At 42.4% G+C, this 13,681-nt stretch overlaps 1 protein-coding gene across 5 annotated transcripts in view; it reads left to right on the forward strand.

Annotated features, from left to right (window-relative positions):
- Positions 1 to 13,681, forward strand: part of syngap1a (synaptic Ras GTPase activating protein 1a) — a 73,760-nt gene that overhangs the window by 4,064 nt on the left and 56,015 nt on the right. For all 5 annotated transcript variants that reach the window (XR_014123281.1, XM_081712823.1, XM_081712822.1 and 2 more), the window contains exon 2: positions 9,264 to 9,394. Coding sequence is in view for 4 of the 5 variants with exons in the window: in XM_081712823.1 (XP_081568949.1) it covers positions 9,264 to 9,394 (131 nt within the window). In the remaining variant the exon portion in view is untranslated. The remainder of the gene's footprint in view (positions 1 to 9,263; positions 9,395 to 13,681) is intronic.

The raw sequence follows: 13,681 nt of genomic DNA on the forward strand, positions 1-13,681 counted from the left end.
ATTTAGACCTGTGTTAGGTCTCGACTGTAGTTTTGGGTTTATTGAAACCGTTAGTAAAGGTTAAGTAAGGGTGGAAGCTTTTGTCTCCGTTTTTCCATTAAATTTCGTATATTTGTGTGTGTTAGGCAGGATGGGAAAAATTTAAGTGACAATTAAAATTTGTTGCACTGAAAGTCAGTTGACTACTTCATCGCATACATTTATATGTGTCCAAACAGCTGACATTTTGTTATTGGTGTAGTAGTATAACAGGAGTGTTGACATGCAGCTCTATTGTCTTTACCTAACTCCCATTTTTAACGTCATAGAGTTGCAACAGACATCAGCTAAAACCAAAATAATAAATTCTGATCTTGGTAAATCGCAGCCTTACACCTCTTGTGAAGCATCGTCAGTGCAGATGCTGGATGGAGTCACAGAGAGAGCCTTAGACCAGATAAAGCAGCTAGCGAGAACCAGATGCTCAGTTTACAGACAGCCCACCACGCTCATTCTATCTCATTCGGTTGCTCTCTCTCTCTCTCTCTCTCTCTCTCACACACACACACACACACACGCACACTGATTATGTTTATGAAATTTTGGTTAATTCCTGTCCTGGTCTGCTCTCATTTTAACATGGTAATCCCACTATAGATAACACCTGCACTGAACACCTTGCACGATGGCATGATTTGAAACACTGCCGATAAAGAGCCATTTTCCAGGGATGCGAGGAGGGAAAAAAAGAAAATCTTTTACTGTCATTCTGTTCTGTGCCAGCAGCTTGCCACTCAGCCCATAGTAAATGTCTCTGCCAGTGGACATTATCACCAGTGCAGAGAGTGGGACACGCGAGCGCTTGCTGGACCCAGGTGGGAGAATAGACAATGCAGCTTGTCCAATAGGAAAGAGCCTTTTCAGCCATTGTGGTTTTCTCTGTTCAGTTGCACCTTACATTTCAGCTGTAAGCTGATGCCAGTCTCCAGAGCTCTGGGCACTGACACATGCTCTCTTTTATTTTGAAATTATGGTCACGTTCTTAACTTTCACTTTTCTGAACACATCGATTGGTTTGGCTAAAATGTGAGACAGAAGAATCAGCTACACTTAAGACAAAACAACAAGCAAACAATCAAACAAACATCCCCCCTTCCCCCACAAACAGTGCCAGATGGAATTCAGAGAAGCAAAAAATGTGTAACCTCAAGATATTCTGGGCATTCTTTATCAGGCAGGTGAGTGGGACACATTCCAGTTCATTAAGCCCACATATCCATAGCAGGTGTTCCAGCTTCAGCAGATCCCCGAGGGGTGAACATTTGTGGCAGTGCACTGGCATCATTCCCCGCTGATTGTGTTTAGTCCAAACTGCACGGTTAGACTGCCAGTTAGCTTTGAACACAATGCAAACCTGTCTACCTCCAGCAGCGGCTAAGCAGATCCAGTTACTGTTTCCTGTTATACAAATATCAAATGCACATACAGATCTCCTTGTTGTGGTTCCACTTTTTAATAGCAAAACCTTAATGGTGTGATGTAATCATATCAGCACTGTCAATTCATATATACACTTCCATTTTATTGACAGTATATTCCATATACTTCAGCCAAGCTATACTGCTGGGTTTCTACTACTAGACTTTGAAGGGATATACCAGACAGATACATACATGTGGTGACCTTTGTAATGACATCATCCTGTGCTCATTCCAAGTTCCAATAACACCTTCCTCACACACTGTTTATTTATATTATATTTTTTTACTTGATGTTTGCCCATAAGACTTCTATATGGATGATTAACTTACAATTATGACTGAATACATCTTGAGTTAGGGGTTAAGGGCCTTGCTGAGGGACCCAACAGTGGCACCCTGGTGGTGCTGGGGCTTGAACTGGCAACCTTCCAATTACTACTCAACTACCTTAACCACTGAGCTACCACTGCCTGTAAATAAGTGCTTGGGGAGGGCTGGGTGACATGGCAGCTCAACAGAACCCAGCGCAGCGACTATGACACTGATGAGCTCCATCTCTCAGTAACTTTACTGTTGCTGACTCAAACGTGTTGTTGCTCCATACTGCAAAACGCACCATCAAATTACCGTCCTGCAGCACCCCCCCCCCCCCACACACACACGTGCACACATATACACACACACACACACACACACACACGCACACACACGCACACACAAAGCCACCGTAAGACACCCTGCAGCTCACTAGCAAAGCAAAACGATTCAGCATTCAAGCTCAGTGTTCCAGTGGTCTGTGCGGGACAGAGTGCATAGAGAGGTTCCGGTGACTGACTTCTAATACGCTAATCACCGCATTAGATGCACATATCTTGGGCCTGCACTCACTGGATACTTCATTAGGTACAGCTGTCTTATATAAATGTATGGACTGTAGCTGATCACATCATCCACAGAGCTGACCCTATATTATTTTCATGCCTGACTATTCCAAGCATAGCATTAATGCTGACATAACAGTGGTATGGTACTAGCACGATAGTCGTATGGTAGTGGCATGACGGTGACATAGTAGTGTTGTGGTAATGACATAGTAGTGACATGTTACTGGTGTTGTAGTGACATGGTAATGACATAGTAGTGACATGTTAGTGGTGTTGTAGTGACATGGTAATGACATAGCACTGACATGTTAGTGGTGTTGTAGTGACATGGTAATGACATAGTATTGACATAGATGTGACATGGTCCTTGTATGTTAATGGTGTGGTAATGATACAGTGGTGTGGTAATGGTGTAGTAGGAATGACATGGTATTGCTGTGATAATGGCATTGTAAAGACATAGTGGTATGGCAGTCACATGGTACTGACATGATAGTGGTACCATAGTAGGCGCTTTTGCTCAGCTTTGTACATGTGTCACTGCTGGATTGAGCGGCTACCTGTGAAAAACTATCCTGCCAGCCAAGTTCAAGTTCAAGTTCAAGTTTGGTTTATTTGTCACATACATAGTCATACACAGTATAACTCGCAGTGAAATAATTTTAGAGTGCTCTGTCCAAACTGAGGAAAAGAAATTGGGGTGCATAGAGAAATATATATCTATATATATATACAAAATATATTAACAATGTATGTACAATATATGTATATTATATTTATATACACAATGTAAAATGTATATATGAATATGTATAATTGTATATGTATGTACACAATACACAGCCAGTCTTGTGGCTGGAAACTGACAAGTGGTGATCTAGTCTAAAAGATGGCTAACAGATACTATGCATATCAACAGCTGCAGGGTTATAGATTTAACTGTGCTCCTAAATTTTGTTTCTAATAAAAGTGTGTTTATGATAAAGTGGCTGGTTACCATGGAAAGCACTGCAGATTGATTTGAGCTTATGGCTAGTTGTATTGCTAGCCAACTTCTTTTCCACAAATCTCAATGTTACCAATAGTAAGGCAAATGGAAGCACATATTTCAGTAAGAGCTTCCACCTGCTCCTGCTACAGGCTGACAGTTACAGGCTCCTGTTACAGGCTGACAGTTATAGGCTCCTGTTACAGGATGACAGTTATAGGCTCCTGTTACAGGATGAAAATTCTTATAGCTAGCACACCTTAGGCCACTAGAAGTTCGGACTACTTCTGACTCCTGAGTGCATGTGGCTGCTTAAATTAATCTCGGAATAATAAAAAAAGTAAGAAGCTCCCATATATTACGAAACGCCTCCTTCCCCATTTTCGCAAATGTGTTTTTAACAACAAATAAATAAATAAATGACAAAATGTCAAGTTATTGTACAAAATATTTTTGTGTTAAATAGCAACACGGTATAATCACCAATGTTACATTCAATCCCACGCAAACAGATCACCTGACACCCGCATGGTGTGAATGCAAATGAACATCAATAATTAACACATTGAACATTGTCTAGTATTTCAAACATTTTTGAATGTAAAATTATTTAAATTTGGAATTTAAATATGCATATTGCTCATAATTACTGATGCCAGTGCAATGTTCCTTTAAGGAAAATTAAAGAAAAAGAAATTCTCAGTTGGTTGTGCTGTAATCACTGTAACACTTATAAAGGCCAGTGTGGGCACAAGCTAATATTCCCACCAAGCAGGAGCACACCTGACTTCATCTAGCAGTTATTATCATCAATCATGACTTCAAGCAGGTGGGTTAAGTGTGTTGGGGATTATTTGCTACAAAGGATTATGTGTGGACACAAACACACACACGTACACATATACACACACACATACATACACACACACACACACACACAGAGTTAGAAACCCCCAACATTCACACACGTGCGCACACACACACACACACACACACACACAGTTAGAAACCCCCAACATTCCCCCACTCATTCACACACACGTGCGCACACACACAGGCACTTTGTGGAGCACGAAGGGGGATGCTGCAGTATCATGAAAGGCTATCTTGCCTTTTGGCCTCAGAAACACAGGCTGTTTTACTGGCTCATTCAGTACTGTCCTGATTTAGTGGTACATTCAGCCTCATTCAGTACTGCCCTGATTTAGTGGTGCATTCAGCCTCATTCAGTACTGCCCTGATTTAGTGGTGCATTCAGCCTCATTCAGTACTTTCCTCATTTAGAGGTATACTGAGCCTCATTCAGAACTTAATGTGCTGTAGGGTTTGATTGCCACTCTTGCTGTGTGTACATGTATTCACGGCAGTGTGAGGGCCCGTATAACTCAAGTCTGGCTTTTTAATTAGCCAGAGAGTTTCACTGGAAGACATTAGACTGGGTGTAGTCCACTGGGCCACGAGGACTACATTTAAGATAATCCCTGTGAGGAAAGTCAATCATTCCAGCATAGCAGCATGCAAAGTGCCGTATGCAGCAATGTTAATTAAGGAACAAAGAACCAAGTGTACACAAAGTGAGAGAAATCCAGAGTTGTAGAATTAACAATTATTGCACTAGTCATTATGATCTATGCTGTACACTTACATTTACATAATGAAAAATACACTCAAAAACAACATTATACTATGACATCATGACATACAGTCAAATGAATTAACATGAATATTTAAACAAAGATAAATAACACATTTAGAAACACTAGGTATTGTATGTAAAAGTAAGACATAATGAAAGGTAACTTGTTGCAAATTGTATAGTGACCACAGATTCACATTAAGAAAGGAACTGGATGATGGAACAAAAAAGCATTTTAGAAATATTTAGTATTACAGTTCAAAGCAATAAACCATTGGCTGGAATCGCGCTTATGCTGTCTCGGTGTAATCTGTAGTGAGCGAGTGCAGTTGGGAAGAACCGAGTCCAGGTTATCTCTCTGCCTTTTCTCCATGTAGAACCTCAGGGGGTTCCTAACTTTGTAGATTCTGTGGAACGCTTGGTATGTGCTTAAATGTGCTAGTACAGACTGATATTGTAACCTGCTCCCTAAAACCTGAATTTAACCCTGTTCAAGTTTTTTTTAGAGCAAGGTGTTAGTGTCACCGAGGTCATGGGTTTGATTCCCAGGGAGCTGTGATGCTGAAAGATATGTTTGTCTCTGCGTAAGAGTGTATGCCACGTGCTGTAAATGTAAATGAATTGTTAAGTGTCACCCCATGTAACAAACAGCATGTGAATTAATAAATCTGATCTAATGTAAAAAAAACAAAACAAAACCCCAAAGCCTCAATAAATTAAAACCACAGCAGAATTCATTTGAAATACGCAAATGAAAGATTGCAGAGATGGGAAAAGTTCTGCCCATGGCATCTTCAGAAAGAACCACCGGTTCTCCTCGGATAGCACTAATTGGAGTTTTAAGGGCCAAAGTGGCGTGAGATTAAGAACTGAGTGTGTGCTGGGCATGAATGTGCCTGCAGTTTCCTCTCTGTTGTAAGGCTAGACAGCTTCTGTCCAGCCTCCCTCTCTTGTCAGTAGCTACTAGCCTGTGAGAGCACAGACTAGCACATGCTTCCTCCGGCGACACGTCAGTCCCATCGCCACTCACACAGTGCAGCAGGTGAATGCACTAACTGCTCAGTTCTGGATGCGGTGTGCGACCTAGCAGAGAGCCCTGAGTGACTAGCACTGCCCCACTTCCACAGCCCCGCTGTGACTGGGCCGCCCACCACGAGCCTGTGGGATGCCTGGCACTCGAACTCGGGCTACAGTGAAAGGACACAAGCCAAATGCACACCAACTGTGCTTCTTTTTCTTTTTTTTTTAACACATATGACCTACAATAATAAAACTCGCTAGCCAGACTGCACCTTAAAGCCCTATCAGGACATTTTAAAAATATAAACACGAGTCCTCTAGCAATGTTAGTTCGCCGTGTATTAAAGTTCTCTGGTCTAGTGCGAGGCAGCCTGTGTGTAGTCTGAGAAAGGAGCCCTAGCACACGGAACCTCAGCACACAGAGTTCTAGCACACAAAGTCCCAGCACACTGAGTCCCAGCACACAGAATCCCCACACACAGAATCCCAGTATACAGAGTTCCAGCACACGCAATCCCCGCACACGGAACCCCAGCACACAGTGCCTCCAGTCGTGCGAAGGCTGCTTCACAAACCTGTTCAAAACATGCTACTTAGGAGAGTTGAGTGGAACATGGATTAGCTACCCCAACAGTGCAAGTGCATGGCCATTCATAGACATGCTTAGTATGTTTCATAGTGGCAGTGTGTGTGTGTGCGTGCGTGCGTGATGTTGGTCTGAACGTAAATGATCTGGGATGTTTCGCTTGTTCTGGTTAGGAGCTCTAACAAGTCTTAACTAGGGAGATGGTTGAAATTGTTCTTCTGACTCGCTGGCTCTCACTGGCATCATGTGTGGAGCGCTGGAAGGTACATACCTGCTACGTACATGCTGTTCCCACACTGCTGCATATGACTCCTGGCCTTGGGAAAATATGAGAATAAAACTGCAGAGTGGGTTGGGAAGGCTTCGAGGGGTACTAGGTGGTGTAGCTGTGGCTTGGCGCTGCGCAGATCTCTGCAGAGAAACCTTCCAACCTGGATACCGTGCTGCATGTAACCCCCATGCAGCTGTTTTGAGGCAGGCCTAGACTGCTTGAATTCCAACAAAGACATATGTGTAGATGTACGATTTTAATGTTTACAGTCACTGCGAAGCAGGTAAACACCCAAGAGGAAGTTCATTTCCCATGAACAGCTGAATTTTAAAGGCTGTAGTCAACGCACTGCTGTAGCCGCGCACTCTACAACCCCTAACAACGGAGTAGCTGGATGTTTCCTACATAATCAAGCTTTAGTCGTGCAGCGCTTTATAATGTCAACAGCCTCGCAAAGCCACTTTATTGCAGTCTGGATCCAGAGCCCTACTGAGCGAGCTGAGGGCGATGGTGGCAGGGAAAGACTCACTTCCTGGGCATGAGGAGTAATCCCTGGGAGGAGCCAAGATTCCTGAGGGGGACTCATCCTGCTCCCTGCCACACCGGATAGTGGGATTATGATGTTGGGAGTGGGATTATGATGTTGATAGTGCGGTTTTGATGTTAAATAGGGCACTTTGATAATACGGCGGGAAGATATGTAAGATAAACCAGTGACTGATATTAAAAAGCCTGAGAAGGATTTGCAGACTACTGACACCCAAGACCCGCAGGAGCGATTGCTTGTCCATGTGTTCACGACGTTTGGCAGATACTCTTATTCAGAGTCTCTTAGATATGTACAAGTATGACTGGATGTATGACAGCACATGTGCTTCCTGGGAGACGAGCCCATGACCTTGGTGTTACACCTAGCGCTTCGCCCTACCCGCTCTACCAGGTATGCAACAGGAGCGTCGTACGTGCACGCTACATGTTTGATACTCAGAAACCGCAAGCTTCTCCACATTGGCACCGAAGACAGGGCCAATTGGCCAGTTGGCATGGACCAGCTGACTACCACAGGCTGAAGACCTTGTGGTTGAGGGGTGGTGAGGTTAAGCTTTCGATCCACTGAGCACCGACAGTGTGAAACACAACTCTGAGTTTCTCTAGAGTCGTAACCCCATCAGCCTGTGCTACTCACCACACGTGCCTGTGAATGAGAATATGCAATCAGTGTTCTTTCTTTAGTAGAAAGATCTCCCCCACACCTGCAACACACACACACACACACGCACACCTACATACACTTTAGATTCAGAGAGTGGGGAAGAGAGCAATAGAGAGAAAGGGAGAGAGATAGATAGAGAGATGGAGACAGAGATGGAGAAAGAGGGAGAGCTGGAGATAGAAAGAGGGAGAGAGAGAGGGAGAGATAGAGAGAAAGATAGAGATGGGGGGGTGAGAGTGGGGAGACTATTCACTCTTGCACATCCATGATGGTTGCTATGGGAACAAAGTGTTGGTTCCCTCTTCTAAAATAGTTCTTCTCCTCTCGTCCCTCCTTCTCCTTCCATCACTCCTTCCCTTTTTTTGCCCCATTCCAATCTCTCTCTCTCTCTCTCTCTCTCTCTCTCTCTCTCTCTCTCTCTGTCTCTGTCCCTTTCTCTCCCTCTATCTTTCTGTCTCTTTGTCTCTGTTTCCCTCCTTTCTTTCTCTCTCTATCTGTCCCTCTCTCTCCCTTTCTCTCTCTCTCTCTCTCTCTCTCTCTCTCTCTCTCTCTCTCTCTCTCTCTCTCCTAATCCCTCTCTCTTTTAGTGGTTTTTCAGTCTGTTCCGTGTTGAGTTGTCATGGAGACAGGCTGGGGGTGTGTGAGCGCGTGAAATAGAGTGGGCGTCACGGAAGTGACATCTCTTGGGCTATAACCCATCTTCCTCTCTCTCTCTCTCTCTCTCTCTCTCTCTCTGTGTGTGTGTGTGTGTGGGGGGGGGGGGCGAACAGGACACAAAAGCAGTGTCAGAATGAGTTTTAAATTCCTTGCTTGTGTGTGTGTATGTATGTGTGTGCATCATCTGTACTGCACCATACAGTATATATCCTGTACTGAGTAGTCTTATTGCAGTCGAAGAGCAGCAGTAGCTCTGTCCTTTCCCCCTGCTCCGCTGGGGGTTTGCTTAAAACATATTTAATGTTTAGCTTGCTGTGTAAAGAAATTGTCTGTATGCTATGAAAATATGCCGATCTCCATTCATGTTACCTTAAGAAAATTAAAGGTGTGTTTTACATTCATGAAAATACAGAATTGTACATTCAGGATTTATTTCTCTCTCTCGTCCTCTCTCTATATTTTTGGCTCTTTGCCTCCCCCGTCTCCCACTCTCTCTCTTTCTCTGCCTCTCTCGCTCTCTTGCTCTCCCTCTTTTTCTCCCGCCCCAGATGGAAGGTGTGTGTCTCCGTGTTCCCGGCCTCACACTCCTCTGAATGGCCACGCCCACGACTCCCCCGGCTGGAGCCGCCCGCTCCGCGTCCGAGACGGAGACCAGTTCTACATGCTGGACCAAGAAGAGGTACACGCACACACACACACACACACACACACACATACACACATGCAGGTGCGAGCATGCGCACACACACTATTCCTACAACAGTAAGCTTGCACAAGAGTAGAAATTGGACATTGTTGTGTTTCTAGTCTTTGCCACTAGAGGACGGAATTGCTCTTCGGTTGAGTTCTGACACTTCCTGCCCCAGTTCTTTTCTTCCATTTGAAGTGAAGTTAATGGGCCATGGATTAATGCAGATGCCACACGATTCACCATCAGACATGCGTGAAGCCTGGTACTCAGGATGGTACATGCTGCCCTAGCAAACACTTTTGTGCTCTGAGATGAGATCAGAGGTTGGCACAAAGATGCATTCACATTGGGCTGAGAGTAGTTAAAGTGCATCTGTCCATCCTTGAAGGCAGGGAAAATTGTCTGATTTTATATGATTTAAAATTAAGCAATTTGAAGGGTCTCAGACTCTGAGTATTGAAGGGAAATTGTTACAGCCTTTAGAAGATATTTACACTTTAGATTTCTGAAAATTATTATTTAAGCCTGCTCGCTTGTAGCTGTCTGTGAAGTAGTTATTTCAGCACAGACATTCAGATATATTGTGAATCATATGAAATCTTGTTTTTTATGATTGCTGTTCAGTGTCTGGAATTCTAAGATTACTGTTAAATGAATGTCTATATGAACACACAAACACACATTCACTTTTTAACCACGCGCGTGTGTGTGTATATGCGTCTTTGCAAAGCTTTGATAGCGCAAATGTCTGCAGGATAAAAATATTGCTCCAGGTGGTTAAATGCTGGCTTAATGGCGCAGCCACATAAAAGGCTGTGTGTTCCTCTCCCGCCACTCTAGTCTCCGCTCCAGGCTACTGCGCCTTAAAGATTACTGCGTGTTTGTTTTGATGTGGAAGCAGTGGCCACTTGTTATTATTCAAATAAAACCTTATTGGTGTGTAGTGCCGGTGCTGTGCTTCACTTCAGACCCATTCCCAACTTTCAGACCCGCTCCCAGCCCTGGAGGTATGCTGGATGGATTTAAGACCTCCTGGTACAACTAGAGTTAAAGAACACAGAAGATGCTCCAATGGAGCTGTTGACACCTTACCTCCCCCCCCCCCCACTCCTAAAGATTATTTATATTTTAATCTGCTTTCCACCATTTTTGGCATATTTTCCTGAATTCAGATAATGGTTTAATGGTTTTATGTTACATAAAACAGCAACAAAATATGTATTCTGAGTGCTATAGTTGTGTGGCGAACGTTTTTATAAAGTGTATTTTTTATATCTTATCAGTGGCGTTTTAAACATATATATATATATATATATATATATATATATATATATATATATATATATATATATATATATATAGTAAAGCAATTAAAAAAAAAAAAAAAATATATATATATATATATATATATATATATATATATATATATATAAAACAGTGCTATATAATTGCTTTACTAAGATCAAGAATGAATTCTGAATAGCATGTTATAGGTAATAGAATGACATGTAAGTAGATGTAATAGAATAGCATGTAGGTAAAATATAATAGAATAGCATGTAATTAGATGTAATAGAATAGCATGTGAGTAGATTACAGTGCAGTGCATAAATAATCACTCCATTGAACATCTTCACGTTTTCTTTTCTTAAACCTGGAATATAAATTATCATTACTGGAAATTTATGTCATGAATCTACCCAAAATAAAATGAAGTGTGAAGAGAGCTGATATAGTTTGCAAAATGATACACACATAAAAAACCTAAAAATTGTGATTGCATAAGTGTTAACCCCCATTGCTTTGAGTTGAATGAATACCTAAATTAATTCTGCTGCAACCAGTTGTCATCAGACACCCCCTAACGTCCACCTGTGTGCAATTCAAGTGTCACCTGATCCCAATAAAAAATACATCTTGTCCTGGAAGGTACCAGAGTTTGAGAGCATACTTACACACATATCATGACGACCAAAGTCGAGGGTGTGGTTATGAAATAATATCCCAAAATCTGTTCACTCCATAGAGCCCCATCGAATCCATTCCATTCATGGAAAGTCAGTGACTGATTAAGGAGGACTGATTAAGTAATTAGAGGAGCAACCGATAACCCAAAGGTTATTCTGATGGAGCTGCAGAGATGTGCAGTGAGATGGGAAAAGCGATGCACAGGACAACAATTTCTTGGAGACTTTCCAAAGCTAGGCTTTAAGGAAGATAGGCAAGAAGAAAACATTTTTTGGAAAAAAGCCATTTGAAATTACTTTGGAAATTTGCCAAAAGGCATATTGGAGTCTCAGCATAATTCTGGAAAAAAGTTATTCTTGTCTGGTGAGACCAAACTTTTCAGCTTTGTGACAAAGCATTATGTATGGTACAATCCAAACACTGCTCATCACCCTGAAAACACTGTCCCCTCCTTGAAGCATGGTACAATCCAAATACTGCTCATCACTCTGAAAACACCATCCCCACTTTGAAGCATGATACAATCCAAGCACTGCTCATCACCCCAAAAACACCATCCCCACCTCAAAGTATGGTACAATCCAAACACTGCTCATCACCCTGAAAACACCATGGCGGTACCATGCTGTGGGGGTGCTTCTTTATCTGCAGGAAATAGTAAACTTGTTAGGGTTGAAGGCAAGATGAATGCTGCCAAATGCAGGGCAATCCTTGAAGAAGACCTGTTTCAATGTACAAAAGACTACAAGAGGTTTACCGTCCAACATGAGAACAACCTTCAGAATACTGCCAAAGGTACAGAGGAGTAGCCAAGTCAAATCCCTCAATGCTGAAAATCTGAGGCATGATTTGAAACTGCTGGTCACCAATGGTCTCTAACCAATCTGACAGAGCTTGAGAAATTTTTTACAGGAACAATGTGAAAAATGGCAGGATCCAGATATGCAAAGCTGACTAAAAAATAGCCTTGCAGCTGTAATTGCAGACCTGGAGGTGGTGTGACCAAGTGTTGATCAGGGGGCTGCTTATACAAGGTGCAAGTTGGACATAATATCACTCAGTTCTGTTGAATGATCTGTGCTGTGGAAAGTGTTGGATGTGAAGTGATGTAATATGGTGAGAGATGCACCCTTGTGCTCTCCATCACACTAAATTCAGAGTGTCCCACTGAATGCTTTCATTTTTAGGTAGTCTGCATGATTAAATTCTGAAATTGCAGTTATATTGCTATATGTATAAAACACATTAGTGATACCATATGTCACACTGGGTAGTTTTCTGTAGCAGATATAGTGGGGCAAATTGTAATGTTGCTGGCCCGAGTGCTGGTAGGGCGCGGGGCAGGACACACAGACTCCCTCAACTGTGACGTTTATTGACATTAAACGTATACGACAAAGGTGGCACTCACACATAACACTGACAGTAAACATGACTCTACGCTTAACATTAAACGAAGAACGGAACTTCCTGACCTGCAGACCATCTACTACAAGCAGTGCCAGACCAACGCCAGGAGGATTGTGAAGGACCCCACCCATCCCAACAATAGACTCTTCTCTCTGTTGAGGTCAGGGAGGTGCTTTCGCTCCCTGAAGACCAAGACAGAGAGACTGAAGAGGAGCTTCTTCCCACAGGCCATTCGGGCCCTGAATCAGGGAAACTGATAAACTGTGGGGACCACCACCACCATGTAACATAACTGTATATCTGTATATATATATATATATATATATATATATATATATATATACAATTACCTTGTAACACAACAACTGTAAATATGTTATTCTACGAAATGGATCTGTACATTCTGTAGATTGTGTACATATATACACAACCATATACATTGTACATTGTGTATATAAACATAATATACATATAATGTACATACATTGATAATATATTTTTGTACATATATAGAATATATATTTCTCTATGCACCCCTCTTTTCTTTTTCCTCAGTTTGGACAGAGCACTCTCAACCATTTCACTGCGAGTTATACTGTGTATGACTATGTATGTGACAAATAAACCAAACTTGAAACTTGAAACTTGAAACTTGAGAACAAATATACATTAATACAGGACTACACAAACCAACGTTATGGCTACAACGATCTAAATTAACACACACGACAATGACCAACAAGCGAGCACACACTCACAGGGGTTTAAATACAGACAAACACTTAACACCAAACCCTGTGCAGGTGTGTGCTATCCCAGGGGGAGGTGGTTACGAATAATACACATGTGAGTCCCCCTGCACGCGGCGGGCCATACCACGTGACTCGTGGGGGGAGG

The sequence above is a fragment of the Electrophorus electricus genome, chromosome 4, assembly GCF_041902795.1.
Source record: "Electrophorus electricus isolate QZ-2024a chromosome 4, ASM4190279v1, whole genome shotgun sequence".
NCBI classification, from domain to species: Eukaryota; Metazoa; Chordata; class Actinopteri; order Gymnotiformes; family Gymnotidae; genus Electrophorus; species Electrophorus electricus.